Source organism: Leucoraja erinacea, chromosome 4 (genome assembly GCF_028641065.1).
Source record: "Leucoraja erinacea ecotype New England chromosome 4, Leri_hhj_1, whole genome shotgun sequence".
NCBI lineage: Eukaryota > Metazoa > Chordata > Chondrichthyes > Rajiformes > Rajidae > Leucoraja > Leucoraja erinaceus.
This window is the reverse complement of record NC_073380.1, coordinates 48,276,577-48,293,089: the sequence shown is the minus strand read 5'-3', so window position 1 is coordinate 48,293,089 and position 16,513 is coordinate 48,276,577. Positions and strand designations below refer to the sequence as shown.

Here is a 16,513-nt window from a genome sequence, read left to right as displayed (position 1 = left end):
AAGACCTGGGTGCATTGTACATCAGCTACTGAAAGTACGTATGCAGGTACATCAGGCAGTGAAGAAAGCCAATGGCCTTCATTGCAAGAGGATTTGAGTTTATAACAAGGAGGTCCTACTGCAGTTGTACAGGGCCCTGGTGAGACCACACCTGGAGTATTGTGTGCAATTTTGGTCTCCTAATTTGAAGAAGGACATTATTGCTATTGAGGGAGTGCAGCGGAGGTTCACCAGGTTAATTCCTGGGATGGCGGGACTGACATATGATGAAATAATGGGTCGACTGGGCTTATTCGCTGGAATTTAGAAGGATAAGAGGGGATCTTATAGAAAAATATAAAATTCTTAGAGGATTGGACAGGGTAGATGCAGGAAAAATGTTCCCGATGTTGGCGGAGTCCAGAACCAGGGGTCACAGATTAAGAATAAGGGGTCATTTAGGACTGAGATGAGGAAAAACAGAAGGCAGTGGGGGCCAATTCACTGGATGTTTTGAGGAAAGAGTTAGATTTAGCTCTGCGCTAAGGGAACAAAGGGATATGGGGATATGAGGTACTGATTTTGAATGATCAGCCATGATCATATTGAATGGCGGTGCAGGCTCTAAGGACTGAATGGCCTACTCCTGCATCTATTTTCTATGTTTCTATGCATTTTAATATCCTACCTGCCTTACCTAATGCAATAGTGTAAATGTCTTCAATGATCTTTCACCAGTAAGCCTCAACCTTTTCTTCACTATGATGAATCTGGCATCATTCTTAACATCATTATGTTCATCTTAACATCATTCCATTCTCAGTTAATCTGTCAGCGTTGTAGAGTTTTCTACGTTAATAACTTTTAACAGGCACACATGTCCCGTCACCTATTTAAAGGTCCAGGTTGAGCAGAAGTTCACTTAGTGAAGTAGATGATTTACTCAAATTTAAAAAAATAATAATTGAGTAACATAATAAAAAAATGTTCTCATATGTGAAGAAGAGGAAATAAGGAACTGCAGATGCTGGTTTATTTTTTTTAAAGGCACGAAGTGCTGGAGTAACACAGCAGGTCAAGCAGCATGACATGAGGATGTGGATGGGTGACGTTTAGGCTCGGGACCCTTCTTTAGAGTGTGGTGGGGGGTTGAAAGCTAGAAGAGAGGGAAGGGCAGGACAAAGCTTGGCTGGTAATAGTTGAACACAGGTGAGAGGGGGTTGATAGGCAGATGGTTAGGCAGATGGTTGATACAGACAGATGAAAAACGATGTGAGACAAAAGGATTGAAGAGCTACAAATCTTACAAGGTGAAGCCAGAGGAAATGGGAGCGGAGAAATTGGTGCAAGTCTAGGTGGGCCACAAGGAAAAGCATCTGCAGTTCCTTGGTTCTACTTAAACTCTTTCCTCTGGCTTCACAATTCACACCTCTTCTATCTTTATCTCATACTTTTTATATTTCCATCTCTGGCCTTTGTCCAACCACCTTTGTCCAATCAAACTCCCCTCACTTGTATCCGCCTATCACTTGCCAGACTATGTCACAAGGAGAAGCGGAAAGAAAGGGAGGTGTGTATGGGGAGATGGTGGAGGGGGTGTTGTTAGAGGTTACCTAAAATTGGTGAATTCAGTGTTTTCATACTGTTGGGTTATAAGCTGTCCAAGTGGAATATGACGAGTTAACTTCTGTGAAGTTAACTTTTCAAACCAGGCTGCAAACCACTAGAGTGGTTGAGGCAAAGGCATATATTTCTGCCTTGCATGTTCCATAGCGCAGGCACATCAGTCAAAATAATGTTTTTGCCAATAAGTTTCCAATTAATGGAGCTGCCTAAATTACTGTAGTTGCGGCTCCTGGACAGTAGATGGCACTTCCGAGGAAGGTTTTAGATTAGAGATACAGCGTGAAAACAGGCCAAGACTGCCCACAAGGTCCACACCGACCATTGATCACATGAACAATATCCTACTTTCGTATCCTACACACAAGGGGCAATTCACAAAAGCCAATTAACCTTCAAACCTCCACATCTTTGGAATGTGGGAGGAAACTGGAGCACACAGAGAAAACCCTCGCAGTCAAAGGGAGAATGTACAAATGCCATACACACAGAACCCGTAGTCAGGAATGAACCCTGAACTCCGGCACTGTGAGACGGCAGCTCTACTACTACATCACCAAGCCGTATATTGTAATATGTAGCAGTGGGGAGAGGCTGAATAATATTGGAGACTATTCACAGATATTGGAATGAGTGATTACCCTTGTGCCTGTCTCGGTGCACTGCAAGTCAAACACATCATCTACTCCCACTTCATTATTATGACTGCAGTAACTCTGCTGTGTGTTGCCGTTCTGTACATAACCTTGTGATCCAATTCTGTGATTAGCTCAAATAACTGCGGCGTTTGGCCTAGTGAAGCAAAGCATGAACATCGTAAAAGGGGAGAGGCTCATTATTGAAACCCGGATTGAATAACAGGGACCATATTAGGTGCCCTTTTTCAACTTCTCTGAAGCATTTGACTCCATTGTCTAGGGGGATCAGTGCAGTATCCACCTGAAAATACATCTGCCCGCAGAAATATATTCCTTTTTAGGTTATTTTTGTGATAAGTACTACCATTGTTATGTACAGATAATCCTCCAATTCCAAAAGAAGAATAAGTGAATGAACATTAGTATCCTCTCCCAAGCCAATGTCCCTAGCACCAAAGCCCAAATTACTAGTTTTATCCGGCCAGTTCCACTGTCCTAATTAAATGCCTTCTTGTCCTCTTTCCCTCAGCTAACAATGAACCATTCTACAATTCCTTAGCATTGTCTGCTTTGATCTGTCGTTTTCACACCTTACTTTTCCATATCTGTAGACTCCTTCTCCCCGACTCTGTCTGAAGAAGGGTCTTAACCCGAAACGTCACCTATTCCTTTCTTCCAGAGATGATGTCTGAGTTACTCCAGCTTTTTGTGTCTATCCCAAATTGCTATTGACCAGACCACATAATCTGCCAGCCCAGCACTGGAACTCTATAAAGATCGAATGTTAGCAACTCTGTATGGGGAAGATTCCTAATGAAGAGAGGAAAAGTTTGAAGGATGCTCAAAACTTCCAAAAGATCTCTACTGACTTGTGAGAATCCATTGCCCATTCGGAATGAAAAAATAACATTTGTAATGGCACTGAGAAAATCGACATAGAGACCCAATAAATGTGGCAAAAGGATTATACCCCTTCTAAAAAATACCCACTGACTCACTCTATGAAGCACTTGTGGAGGTCTATGGATCCCAAATTGCCCTCATCAGTCACCTCTGAAACTACTAAAAAAGGAATGGATGCAAGGGAGGATGAAAAGTCAGTTTTAAGGCAAGTTGGGTATAACGGTTAAAGAACATCATGATAAATTCTGGCAGGAAGGTAATCTTGCAATTGATAAAGGATGTGTATGCCAAAAGTGAGATCTAATAGCTTGAGTAGGGAAATAAGTTGAAACACCAATGCATGAACACAGCTGCCACAAACCTACACTGTCTTGGCCCCACACACAACCCATCCATTCAATTTCAGATACAATGCACTGGGTTCTTCAACCAAGCTAAATGGATGTGAAAGATCCTGTTGCGTTAAGTGGAGCAAAGGTTTAAAATCTCTTTAGATAGTCACAAAAAATTGGAGTAACTCAGCGGGTCAGGCAGCATTTCTGGAGAAAAGGAATTAGCGACGTTTCGGGTCGAGACCCTTCCTCAGACTGAGGGAAAGGGAAACAAGAGCTATGGACAGCACATAGAACAAAAGTCTGAAAGATAAGCAAAAGGCAACGATGATCAAGGAAAGGTGGACCCCACAATGGTCCATTGTTGGCTGTGGGATAGGTGATAACAAGCAATGAAACTCAACAGGTCGACAGTGAAACTAGTACGACGACTAAGGTGGGGGAGGGACAGAGAGGGAATGGGTGCAAGGGTTACTTGAAGTTAGAGAAATCAATATTCATACCGCTGGGTTGTAAACTGTGAAGTCTGCTCCACTTTAAAATCTTTGTTCTGGCTGATATTTATCTCACAGTTGTGCATTATTAAGAACATATAATCTGGTTATTGTAACACTGCTAATTATGGTAGTTTGCTACATTACACATTTCAAAAATGCTTAGCAAATATATTTGTATACCAGCATTGCAAATATATTTCAAAAGTATTGCATTGGCATGTAAAATTTTGAATGCTCCAGAAACAGAAGTAAAAGATGCCCTGTAAAGGCAAGATTTTCTTTGCTCCCTTATCTGTCTAAATTTCTTACGTGTTTAATCTTAGTGAAGGTTTTAAGACTTCTTGAAACTGCATTCAAGAGAATTGTGTTTGAATTGAAAAACAAATTCAAAGCTTATGAAAGGCATAGATAGGGTAGACAGTCAGAGCTTTTTTCCGCAGATGGAAAAATCAAAGACTAGACGGCATAGCATTAAAGTGCAAGGGGCAAAGTTTGAAAGAGATGTGTGGGGCAACCTTTTTTTTTACACAGAGGGTGGTAAGTGCCTGGAACCCTTTGCCAGAGGTGGTGGGTGAGGCAGATAAGGTAATAAGGGATAGGAATAAAATTTGGCCATTCGACCCATCAAGTCTACTCCGCCATTCATTCATGGCTGATCTATCTCTCCCTCTGAACCCCCATTCTCCTGCCTCCTCCCCATAACCTCAGACATGCTTACTAATCAAGAATCTATCTATCTCTGCCTTAAAAATAATGCCTGGCATGGCCTCCACAGCTTTCTGTGGCAAAGGATTCCATAGGTTCACAACCCTCTGACCAAAGACATTTCTCCTCCTTCCAAAAAGATTGTTCTTTAATTCAGAAGTTATGACCTCTAGTTGTAGATTCTCCCATTGGTGGAAATATTATCTCCATATCTACTCTATCCAAGCCTTTCACTATTCTGTATGTTGCAATGAGGTCCCCCCTCATTCTTCCAAACTCCAGTGAGTGTAGGCCCAGTGCCGATAAACACTCATCATAGGTTAACCTACTCATTTCTGGGGATAATTCTTGTAAAAGATAGTGGCATTCAAGAAGCTTTTGGATAGATATTCGGATTGGCTGGGAATGGAGGGATATGAATTATGTGCAGGTTGAAGAGAGATGATCTCGGCATCGTGTTCAGTACGGACATTGTGGGCCGAAGGGCCTGTGCTTCTGCTGAACTTGGCACATGATTATAACTGGTATTTCAGATGTGTTTTGTGTTAGGATTATAAGCATCTTAGAAAATGGAAAGGAATTAATTCACAATTTGTTTAATGACAATGCACTAGCTATTCCTTTTAAAATGCAACTTGAGAACACATGGTCTCAAGTGAAAAAGGTTATTAAAGCAGTCACTCCTGATCCTGCCTTTTAAGAGCAGGCCTTGCCCTTCAAATACAGGGTGAAAAAAAATCTAGTTGATGTTTTATTCATTCAACCACCTCCCACAACAAATTGCATTGAAGGTTTAGATATATACACATAAAAAGTACAATCACCACACCTACCCCAAAATGTACCCACTGAGACAATACATAAATTGAGGCAAGTAATCTAACACATTCCAATAGTCAGTGAAAAATGTTCATGCATTTAGTATCACAATTTCAGATAGGAAGTAAATGTGGAAGCAAAAAGGCAAGTCTGTCATGGAATACAATATTGAACAAACCGATTATTTTCCCCTAATGAGCATTGAAATCAAACTATGGCTATCCTGACCTTGAGGGGACAGAGGTGGTTTATCGGATTCAAGGTAAAGCTGAGAGAAAATTGGTTCAGGAGAAATACTGTTGGAACGAAGTGACGCTTCGATTGAATTGTGAAGAGCCTCTTCAAAACGCGCAGATTTCAATTGCCCAGCATATGAATTTCCCATGGTCTGAAAATAAGAAAAAACAACATAATGTATATAATAACACAAATTAAAGATTTGATTATCATATTCTGAATACAATTCCCAGGGGTACTTAGAAAGCCAAGGTCCAGTAAAATTCAAGAATCATTTACAATAAACATAATCCAAAAAGTATTATTTTCTCACTTTAGACAAAAGTCATTTTTTAAAATTCCTCTTTATTTTTCATAGTCTAGCAATCACTGTGAGTCACTCTGTGTAGAAATGGTTAACTGCTTCAGGGCACTCGGTGGCACAGCGATAGAGTTGCTGCCTTACAGTGCTTGCAGCGCCGGAGACCCGGGTTCGATCCCGACTGCGGGTGCTGTCTGTATGGGTTTTCTCCAAGATCTTCGGTTTCCTCCCACACTCCAAATACGTACAGGTTTGTAGGTTAATTGGCTTGGTATAAATGTAAAATTGTCCCTCGTGTGTGTAGGATAGTGTTAGTGTGAGGGGATCACTGGTCGGTGCGGACTCGGTGGGCCGAAGGGCCTGTTTCCGAGCTGTATTACTAAACTAAACTAAAAACCTAAAACTAGACTAACCATGATCACAGAATCATAAAACGGTTTGCCAAATCTGGAAAACTCACTGCAATTTATTAACATTATGCACTTGGGATTCGAATAAGAACAAAATTGGCTCACCTTTGGTGTCAGTTTTTCATTACTGTCAAATATAAAATGGCCAACTGGTTTCTGTGTAATCAAACTCCAGCAAATATCAACATTTTCAACATTATCACAGAGAGGCAACAAAAAAATAATTTTTGTTTAAGAAGGAACTGCAGATGCTGGAAAATCGAAAGTACACAAAAAAGCTGGAGAAACTCAGCGGGTGCAGCAGAATCTATGGGGCAAAGGAAATAGGCAACGTTTCGGGCCGAAACCCTTCTTCAAATAATTTTACCAGCTTGTGAAATAATTAAAATTGTTACTACTTCCTTCAGATTCACATAAATATCTGGCCATCTGCATCCAAAATTGCCAACCAAGAAGGGAGGAAACAAGAAGACAGCACAAAGAGTGGGCCCTGTTAAAATTCAACAGCTGTATGTGACATTCATAATTGTCACATGTTGTGACTTGTGGGTGGAGCACCAAGGCAAATTCCTTGTATGTGAAGACTTGGCCAATAAACTTATTCATTCATTCATTCAATCATGCAATGACTGCTTGATTCATGGGCATCACCAGTTGCTGGGTGTATCTCTGGTGATGCTCTGCCAGGCCTGCATTGCAGCCATCTTTAGCTTATGCTTGTTTTGGGGGCTAGTTCCCTTCAGCTTTCTCTTCAGCCTATAAAAGGCATGCTGAATTGGTTTCAGATCGGGTGATTTATTTGGACACTCAAGAATTGACCTTTTTTAGCTTTGAAAAACTCATTTGTTGCTTGAGCAGTATGTTTGGGATCATTGTTTGGGATCATTGTCTTGCTGTAGAATGAACCGCTGGCCAATGGGTTTTGAGGCATCTATTTGAACTTGAACAGATAGGATGTGTCTATACACTTCAGAATTCATTATGCTACTACCATCAGCAGTTGTATCATCAATGAAGTTAAGTGAGCCAGTACCTTCAGCAGCCATACATGCCCAGGCCATAACACCCCCACCACCGTGTTTCACAGATGAGGTGGTATGCCTTGGATCTTGGGCAGTTCCTTCTCTCCTCTATACTTTGCTCTTGGCATCACTGATATAAGTTAATCTTCGTCTCATCTCTTCACAAGATCTTTTTTCCAGAACTGTGGTTGCTCTTTTAAGTACTTCTTTGCAAAATGTAACCTGGCCATCCTGTTTTTTTGCGGCTAACCAGTGGTTTACATCTTGCAGTGTAGCCTCTGTATTTCTGTTCATGAAGTCTTCTGCAGACAGTGGTCATTGACAAATCCACACCTGACTCCTGAAGAGTGTTTCTGATCTGTCATACAGATGTTTCGAGATTTTTCTTTATTATAGAGAGAATTCTTCTATCATCAGCTGTGGAGGTCTTCCTTGGCCTGCCAGTTCCCTTTGCGATTGGTGAGCTCACCAGTGCTCTCTTTCGTCTTCATGATGTTCCAAACAGTTGATTTTGGTAAGTCTAAGGTTTGGCTGATGTCACTAACAGTTTTATTCTTGTTTCTCAGTCTCACAAAGGCTTTCATTGGCACAACTTTGGGCCTCATGTAGATAAACAGCAATAAAAACTTCCAAATGTGATGGAAAGACTGGGAGAAAGACACGGTGCTGAGAGCTCTCTTATACATGCCAGATGGAGGCATTTAAACATCCCTAAGCAATTAGAAACACCTGTGAAGCCATGTGTCCCAAACATTATTATGTCCTGAAATGGGAGGGATATGTATAAACACAACTATAATTTCTACATGGTGAAACCAAAATGTATAAAAATACCCTTTAATAAAATCTAAAAATGTGCACTTGAACCACACGTGATTTTTTCTATTACAAATCTCAAATTCTGAGGCAAATAAATAAATGATGGGTCTTTGTTCCAAACATTATAGAGGGCATTGTAGGTGCCTCCTAAATGATGTCAGAGCCTCTGCTCCCTCCACCCTCCTCAGGCAGCAAATTTCCAATTCCAACCACCTTCAGGCTGAAACATAGAAACGTAGAAAATAGGTGCAGGAGTAGGCCATTCGGCCCTTCGAGCCTGCACCGCCATTCAATATGATCATGGCTGATCATCCAACTCAGTATCCTGTACCTGCTTTCTCTCCATACCCCCTGATCCCTTTAGCCACAAGGGCCACATCTAACTCCCTCTTAAATATAGCCAATGAACTGGCCTCAACTACCTTCTGTGGCAGAAAATTCCAGAGATTCACCACTCTCTGTGTAAAAAATGTTTTTCTCATCTCAGTCCTAAAAGGTTTCCTCTTTATCCTTAAATGTTTTTTGTTTTTTTTCTGGAAATAGGTTTCTGGAAATAGGTTCCTCCTCAGATCCCCTCGAAAACTAACAGTGTTTTACCGTAAGCCTATGCCCTCCAGTTTTAGACACCTCTGCTAAGGGCAAATATTATTTTAGTACCTACTCTATTTCTGCCTTCATAATTTCGTACACCACTATCACATCCACACTTGACCTCCTGCTCCTGCTCCTGGGGAAAAAAAACAGCCTATTCAGTCTTGCTTTGGAAAGACTCCATTGCACAGATGGTAGAGCTGCTACCTCACGGCACCAGAGAACTGGGTTTGATCCTGGCCTTGGGTGCTGTCTGTCTGGAGTTTGCACATTCTCCATGTTAACCCGCATGGATCCCTCCGGATTCTCCCGTTCCCTCCCACATAACTAAACAGACAATACGGGGAGAAAAGATGAGGTACAAAGGTAAGCTAGCCAAGAATATAAAGGAGCATAGTAAAAGCTTCTCTAGGTTCGTGAAGAGAAAAAAAATTAGTTAAGACCGAAGTTGGACCTTTGAAGACAGAAAAAGGTGAATTTATTATGGGGAACAAGGAAATGGCAGATGAGTAGAACAGGTACTTTGGATCTGTCTTCACTAAGGAGGACACAAACAATCTTCCTGATGTACTAGTGGCCAGAGCATGTGGGGTGACGGAGGAACTGAAGGAAATCCACATTAGACAGGAAATGGTGTTGGGTGGACTGATGGGACTGAAGGCTCATAAACCCCCAGGGCCTGATGGTCTGCATCCCAGGTACTTAAGGAAGTGGCTCTAGAAATCGTGGACGCATTGGTGATAATTTTGCAATGTTCTATAGATTCAGGATCAGTGGATTATAGACCGGTTAGCCTGACATCGGTGGTGGGGAAGATGCTGGAGTCAATTATAAAATATGAGATAGCCGAACATTTGGATAGCAGTAACAGGATCGGTCCGAGTCAGCATGGATTTACGAAGGGAAAATCATGCTCGACTAATCTTCTGCAACTAGGAAAATGGACAAGGGAGAGCCAGCGGATGTAGTGTACCTGGACTTTCAGACAGCATTTGATAGGGTCCCACATAGATTAGGCGGTAGGCGGCGCGACTCTGGTCAGCAGCGGCCTCTGCAGCCTGTCCGCGTTTTTATTATTTTTTGTCTGTGTTTTAATGTAGTTTTTGTTATTTTATGTTGGGGTGTGTGTGTGGGGGGGGGGGGGGGGGGGGGGGGGGAGGGGGAAACTTTTGAATCTCTCCCTGCACTGGAGACCCGACCTTTTCTCGTCGGGTCTCAGTTGTCGTTGGGGCCGCAACGAGGAGCGGCCTCCAACAGGAAGAAGCCGGGACTCTGGTGCCGACTCACCGTCGCGGAGCTGGCCGAGACCGGAGCGGGTGGAGCGGTGGAGGAGCGCTGCCGCTGCTGCTGCTGCCGCTGCCGCTGCTGATGCGGGGCTGCTACTGCGGGTCTGCGGACGGCGGCACCGGGAGCCCGCGGATCCCTGGAGGGAGACCGCTTTTCGGGGCTCCTGCAATGGCGACTTCTCCCGCCCGAGTTGTGGGGTCGAAGAGCTCCTGGAGCGGGGCCTGACATCGCCGCCCCGCGTGGCTTGGAATGGCCGCGGGACTCTGCGAGCGCACACCGGGGTCTTTAACACCAAGACCCGGTGTGCGACCTCGCACCACCCAGCGTGGCTTTGATGGCCGCGGGACAATCGCCATCGCCAGCCGGGGGCTTTGACTTTGACTCTGACATCAAGGGGGGGGGGGGGGGAGAGTGCAGTGGAGAGATAAGTTTTTTTGGCCTTCCATCACGGCTATGTGATGGATGTTTATGTAAAATGTAATTATGTTGTGTCTGGGGTCTATTTGTGTGTAATGTATGGCTGCAGAAACGGCATTTCATTTGGACCTCCAGGGGTCCAAATGACAATTTAAATAGACTATTGACTATTGATTAGTGGGCAAAATTAGGACACATGGTATTGGGGGTAGAGTGCTGCCATTGATAGAAAATTGGTTGGCAGACAGGAAACAAAGAGTAGGGATTAACGGGTCCCTTTCAGAATGGCAGGCAGTGACTAGTGGGGTACCGCAAGGCTCGGTGCTGGGACTGCAGCTATTTACAATATACATCAATGATTTAGCTGAAGGGATTCAAAGTAACATTAACAAATTTGCAGGGGTGGAAGATTGCAACCTTCACGTGGTCCGCCCTGTTTCGACAAATGCAATCAACCCAGCGTGCACAATCAAATAAGATCAAATAGAACAAGTTGTCCTACAACTTTAGGCTGTGCACGCCATACACAAGAAGAAGAAAAAGCAAATTTGCAGATGACATGAAGCTGGATGGCAGTGTGAACTGTGAGGAGGATGCTATGAGAATGCAGGGTGACTTGGGCAGGTTGGGTGAGTGAGCAGATGCATGGCAGATGCAGTTTAATGTGAATAAATGTGAGGTTATACAATTTGGTAGCAAACCGGGAAGGCAGACTATTATCTAAATGGTGTCAAGTTGGAAAAAGGGGAAGTACAATGGGATCTGGAGGTCCTTGTTCATCAGTCAATGAAAGTAAGCATGCAGGTACAGCAGGCAGTGAAGAAAGCGAATGGCATTTGGCCTTCATTACAAGAGGAGTTGAGTATAGGAGCAAAGAGGTCCTTCTGCAGTTGTATAGGGCCCTAGTGAGACCACACCTGGAGTATTGTGTGCAGTTTTGGTCCCCTAATTTGAGGAAGGACATTCTTGCTATTGAGGGGTGCAGCATAGGTTTACAAGATTAATTCCCGGGATGGCAGGACTGTCATATGCTGAGAGAATGGAGCGGCTAGGCTTGTATACTCTGGAGTTTAGATGGATGAGAGGGTATCTTAATGAAACATATAAGATTATTAATGGTTTGGACACGCTAGAGGCAGGAAACATGTTCCCTATGTTGGGGGAGTCCAGAACCAGGGAATGTTTAAGAATAAGGGGTAAGCCATTTAGAATGGAGATGAGGAAACACTTTTTCACACAGAGAGTTGTGAGTCTGTGGAATTCTCTGCCTCAGAGGGCGGTGGAGGCCAGTTCTCTGGATACTTTCAAGAGAGAGCTAGATAGGGCTCTTAAAGATAGCGGAATTAGGGTATATTGGGAGAAGGCAGGAACGGGGTACTGATTGGGAATGATCAGCCATGATTATATTGAATGGAGGTGCTGGCCTGAAGGACCGAATGGCCTACTCCTGCACCTATTGCCTATTGTCCCAAAGACTAGCAGATTTGTAGGTTAATTGGCTTCTGTAAAATGGCCCCTAGTGTGCAAGAATGATAGTGTGTATGGGTCATAGAGTTATACAGTGTGGAAACAGGCTCTTCGGCCCAACTTTGCACACTGGCCAACATTTCCCAGCTACACTAGTCCCACCTGCCCAACTTTGGCCCATATCCCTCAAAACCTGTCCCATCCATGTAACTGTCTAACAGTTTCTTAAACGTTGGGATAGTTCCAGCCTCAACTACCTCCTCTGGCAGCTCGTTCCACACACCCAACGCCCTTTGTGTGGAAAGGTTATCCCTCAGATTCCTATTAACTCTTTTCCCCTTCACCTTAAACCTGCGTCCTCTTGTCCTTGATTCACCAACTCGGGGCAAGAGGCTGTGCACCTACCCAATACCCAGTGATCGATAGTCAGCAAGAACTCAGGTGACCTTTGTGGGTTTGTAGGTTAATTGGCTTGTTACAATTGTAAATTGTCCCTAGTGTGTGTAGGATAGTGTAAGTGTGCGGGGATCGGTAGTTGGCGCGGAATCAGTGGGCCGAAGAGCCTGTTTCCGCGCTGTATCTCTAAACTAAACTAAACAACAATACGTTTGGGGGAACAAATAACAGCGGTTGAAATAATTATGAGTGTTATTTGCTTATAAAGATGCTCAAAAACGTTCACAAGCATCAGCTTACTTCATATTACAATTGTGTTTAAACAATCTATTTGCAAATAAAACATTCTTTCTGCAATATATTTAAAAATAAAAGAATATACTGGAATCTGCAGAGATCCCACATCATATATAAATCCGCGTTTCTAACTCTTAGTGTAGCCTGAATTCTATATATTTTTCTGTTTTGTCATCATTAAAAGAATGTTGTACTGAATTGCCAAAGTGTCCCATTCCTTGACATACCACAGATTCTTTTGTGAAGTAAACACTTCTAAATGTGCGTGGAATTTCAAACATTATTGGGGGTAGACCCAAAGATTGTGTCCCTGGGAATGAGTGCGTACTCATCAGTTTACAAAACTACATTTTATAAGCGTCACTCTTCCTCTCCCTAGCATCTAATTTGGTTCTTTTTCCAGTTGTATGGGGAACATTATTGATGCTTTAATCGTTCACGAGAAATGCTCTAGTTTGTCAATTGTTAAGACACTGACTGGAACTAAAGGCTGTGCTGTGAAGCAGAAAGCTTTCTTCCGCCACGTGCCAGGTCCCAAGAGAATGACCCTTGTGGCATTTAATTCTTCTTCGTTCACAAAGGCCTGCTCCTGACTCTAAATGATCCAATTCCAAGAATTATCAGAAAATATTGGAGCTATTTAGTTATTTTTTTAATTTGCACCCGTGTCACATTAATATATTTTGGTAGAAATATTTGAAATACTTTTGGAACATGAAAATGTCTCGGACATTTATATTTTTTTAAAAACGGCACTTTTCTATGGAGAGAAATGACAAATTCTATAATTCTGGAAGGATGCATTTTTTTCTAAATTTGGAGGATCCAACTTGGATTATTTTATCTCCCAAAAATAACACAAAATTCCTTTCGATGCTGCAAAGATTAAATAATATTTATGTGCATCCGTAAGCCAGAAACATAATTCAAGAATCAAGAATGTTTAATTGTCAAATGCATGGGAAAATTCTTACTTGCTGCAGCTTTACAGACACATTAAATGCAACAATTTGGGTGGCACAGTGGCACAGCTGATAGAGCTGCTGCCTCAGAGCACCAGAGACCCGGCTTCAATCCCCACCTCGGTGCTGAGTTTGCACCTTCTCCCTGCGGCCGCATAGGTTTCCTCTCACATCCCAAAGATGTGTGGGTTCGTAGGTTAATTGGCCTCTGTAACTTGCCCCTAGTGTGTAGGCAGTCTTTTAGTTTAGTTTAGAGATACAGTGCAGAAACAGGCCCTTCGGCCCACTGAGTCTGTGCCGACCAGCGATCCCCGCACATTAACACCATGCTACTCATACTAGGGACAATTACACTTATGCCAAGCCAAACCTATACGTCTTTGGAGTGTGAGAGGAAACAGAAGATCTCGGAGAAAACCCACGCGAACATACAAACTCTGTACAGACAACACCCATAGTTGGAATCAAACTCAGATCCCCAGGGCTGCAAACGCTGTAAGGCAGCAACACTACCACAGCGCCACCGTGCCGCCCCTATCTGTAGAACTAGTGCATGAACGGGTGATCAATGGCCAGGGTAGACTTTGTGGGCTGGAGGGCCTGTCACTCCTGTATCTCTAAACTAAACTAAATTCAACAAATACATCTACAATAATTCTTCAACAATTCCTCAAATGAAAAATCTTTTCATGAAGAAATCAGATCTTAATTCTGTAAAATTATCATGGATTTCAAAAGCATGTTTATTTGGCAGAGTAATAAAATACACCGGCAGAGTGCCTTGGTGACTCCATTCATCTACCCAGTGACCTCTGTGTTTGTTTCAGTATCACTCGAGCCCTGCTGTATTCATCCCATGTCAAGCCTGTAGATGCCGCATCCTCCTTGCACCTGGCCACAGATTTGACTACAACGTGTCACGCGACCACCCTTCCTCACTTGCTCCACGGCTGACGGGTTTTCCACAAAAGCTCCACTGATAAGAGGCTTGGATCCCATTGCACTAAGCAGTAAATCTAACCTGGTTTGTGGCAATGACCCCTGCTATTCTGGCGGGCTCCATTTCTGCACCATGGGCACAATGAGCAATAAATTTCAAAATCTGTTCCCTATTGAAAATTCAGACGGTTTTCATAGCCACATTAAACAATAGGGGACAAAGTCAGCTTCAAAGCAAAAACCCCCTCCAACACCAAGTTCTCTGCTTTGTGCACAAACTTGGCATGTATACACGCACTATATTTTGTGACCTCTGAATGTCCTAGCATGCTTTACAACAATCAATTAATATTCAGGTGAACTTACTGTTGTAACAAAGGCAAAGCGGCAATCAGTTTGCCCAGACAAAACTACTGCAACCAACAGTGACAGAGACCAGATAGAATGTTGTTTTTTTGTGGTTCATTAAGGGGAAAGATATTGGTTAGGACAGCAGGGATCAAAGAAAATGATGAAAAATGTAGGCTTAACTTCAAATTCAAAAGATAGCAGCTTAGAAATGCAATCGAATGACACAAATATCTGCATGCTCCATAAAGAGTTTTATCAAATTTTGTGTACATGGAACCTATTTGATGTGAGGCTTTAGTATGCATGAACTAAGGATATTTGCAGTCTGATTATGGACAGTTGGGAGGCCACCATCGACTCCACAGTCAAAAAGGCCCAACAGAGGCGGCCAACTCTCACGCATTGAGCATGAGAATCACGCATTTAGCCCAATTCTCACGCTCTCATGCTGATCACAGAATTTCTCATGCTCTGTCGTAAGAAATTCTGTGATCAACGAGAATTTCAAAACTAATATCAACTGCATGGGTCGCTGGCGTTGGAGAGCCGGGGGGGGAGGGAGGGATGGAAGCAGAAGCAGCGGTGGGGCAGATACGGACGAGGAGCCGGGGCTGGCAAGTGTTTTCTGGGCTGGCGAGTCACTCGCTGCAGCTCCGGCCATGGAGCAGCCTCAGTGTAAGAATCCCGGGCCGTCTGAGGCATCGGAAGCGTTGCACTGCGGCCGTGAGTGTCTTAGTTGCTGAATTCGCCCTAGTGACCGGCATGGACCGGGCTGCGGCTCGGTGCATCCTGAAGGACAACCAGTGGCTGCTGAAAGTAGGTACCAAATACTGGGTAGAAGCGGTGGAAGATAGTGGCCGTCAAATGGGGGTGGTTGGAGAAAGCATCCTGCTCACCTGCTAGATTTTCACTTACTTCAACTGCAGGAAAAATGTTCCCGATGTTGGGGGAGTTCAGAACCAGGGGTCACACAGTTTAAAAATAAGGGGTAGGCCAGTTAGGACTGAGATGAGGACAAACTTTCTTCACCCAGAGAGTTGTGAATCTGAGGAATTCTCTGCCACAGAAGGCAGTGGAGGCCAATTCAATGGATGTTTTCAAGAGAGTTACATTTAGCTCTTGGGGCTAGTGAAATCAAGGGATATGGGGAAAAAACAGGAAAGAGGTACTGATTTTAGATGAACAGCTATGATCATATTGAATGGCAGTGCTGGCTCGAAGGTCAGAATGGCCCATTCCTGCACCTATTTTCTACGTTTCTATGTTTGAGTATATGGCAATAAAACTCAACCACTTGATTTTGAAGCATTTATGCATGGTGTAGGTATAATGTAGTCATAGAGTGATATAGTGTGAAAACAGGCCATTTGGCACAACCTACCCACACCCGCCAACATGTCCCAGCTACGCTACCTGCTTTTGGTCCATATCCCTCCAACCTGTCCTATCCATGTATCAGTCTAACTGTTTCTTAAATGTTGGGATAGTCCCTGCCTCAACTACCTCATCTTAACCCCTGGA

At 43.3% G+C, this 16,513-nt stretch overlaps 1 protein-coding gene across 6 annotated transcripts in view; it reads right to left on the bottom strand.

Moving 5' to 3' along the window:
• greb1l (GREB1 like retinoic acid receptor coactivator) overlaps nt 1-16,513 on the bottom strand; it is a 233,688-nt gene that overhangs the window by 107,978 nt on the left and 109,197 nt on the right. For all 6 annotated transcript variants that reach the window (XM_055634189.1, XM_055634186.1, XM_055634184.1 and 3 more), the window contains one exon: nt 5,725-5,884. In XM_055634189.1, coding sequence (XP_055490164.1) covers nt 5,725-5,881 — 157 coding nt within the window. In that variant the 5' untranslated portion in view covers nt 5,882-5,884. The remainder of the gene's footprint in view (nt 1-5,724; nt 5,885-16,513) is intronic.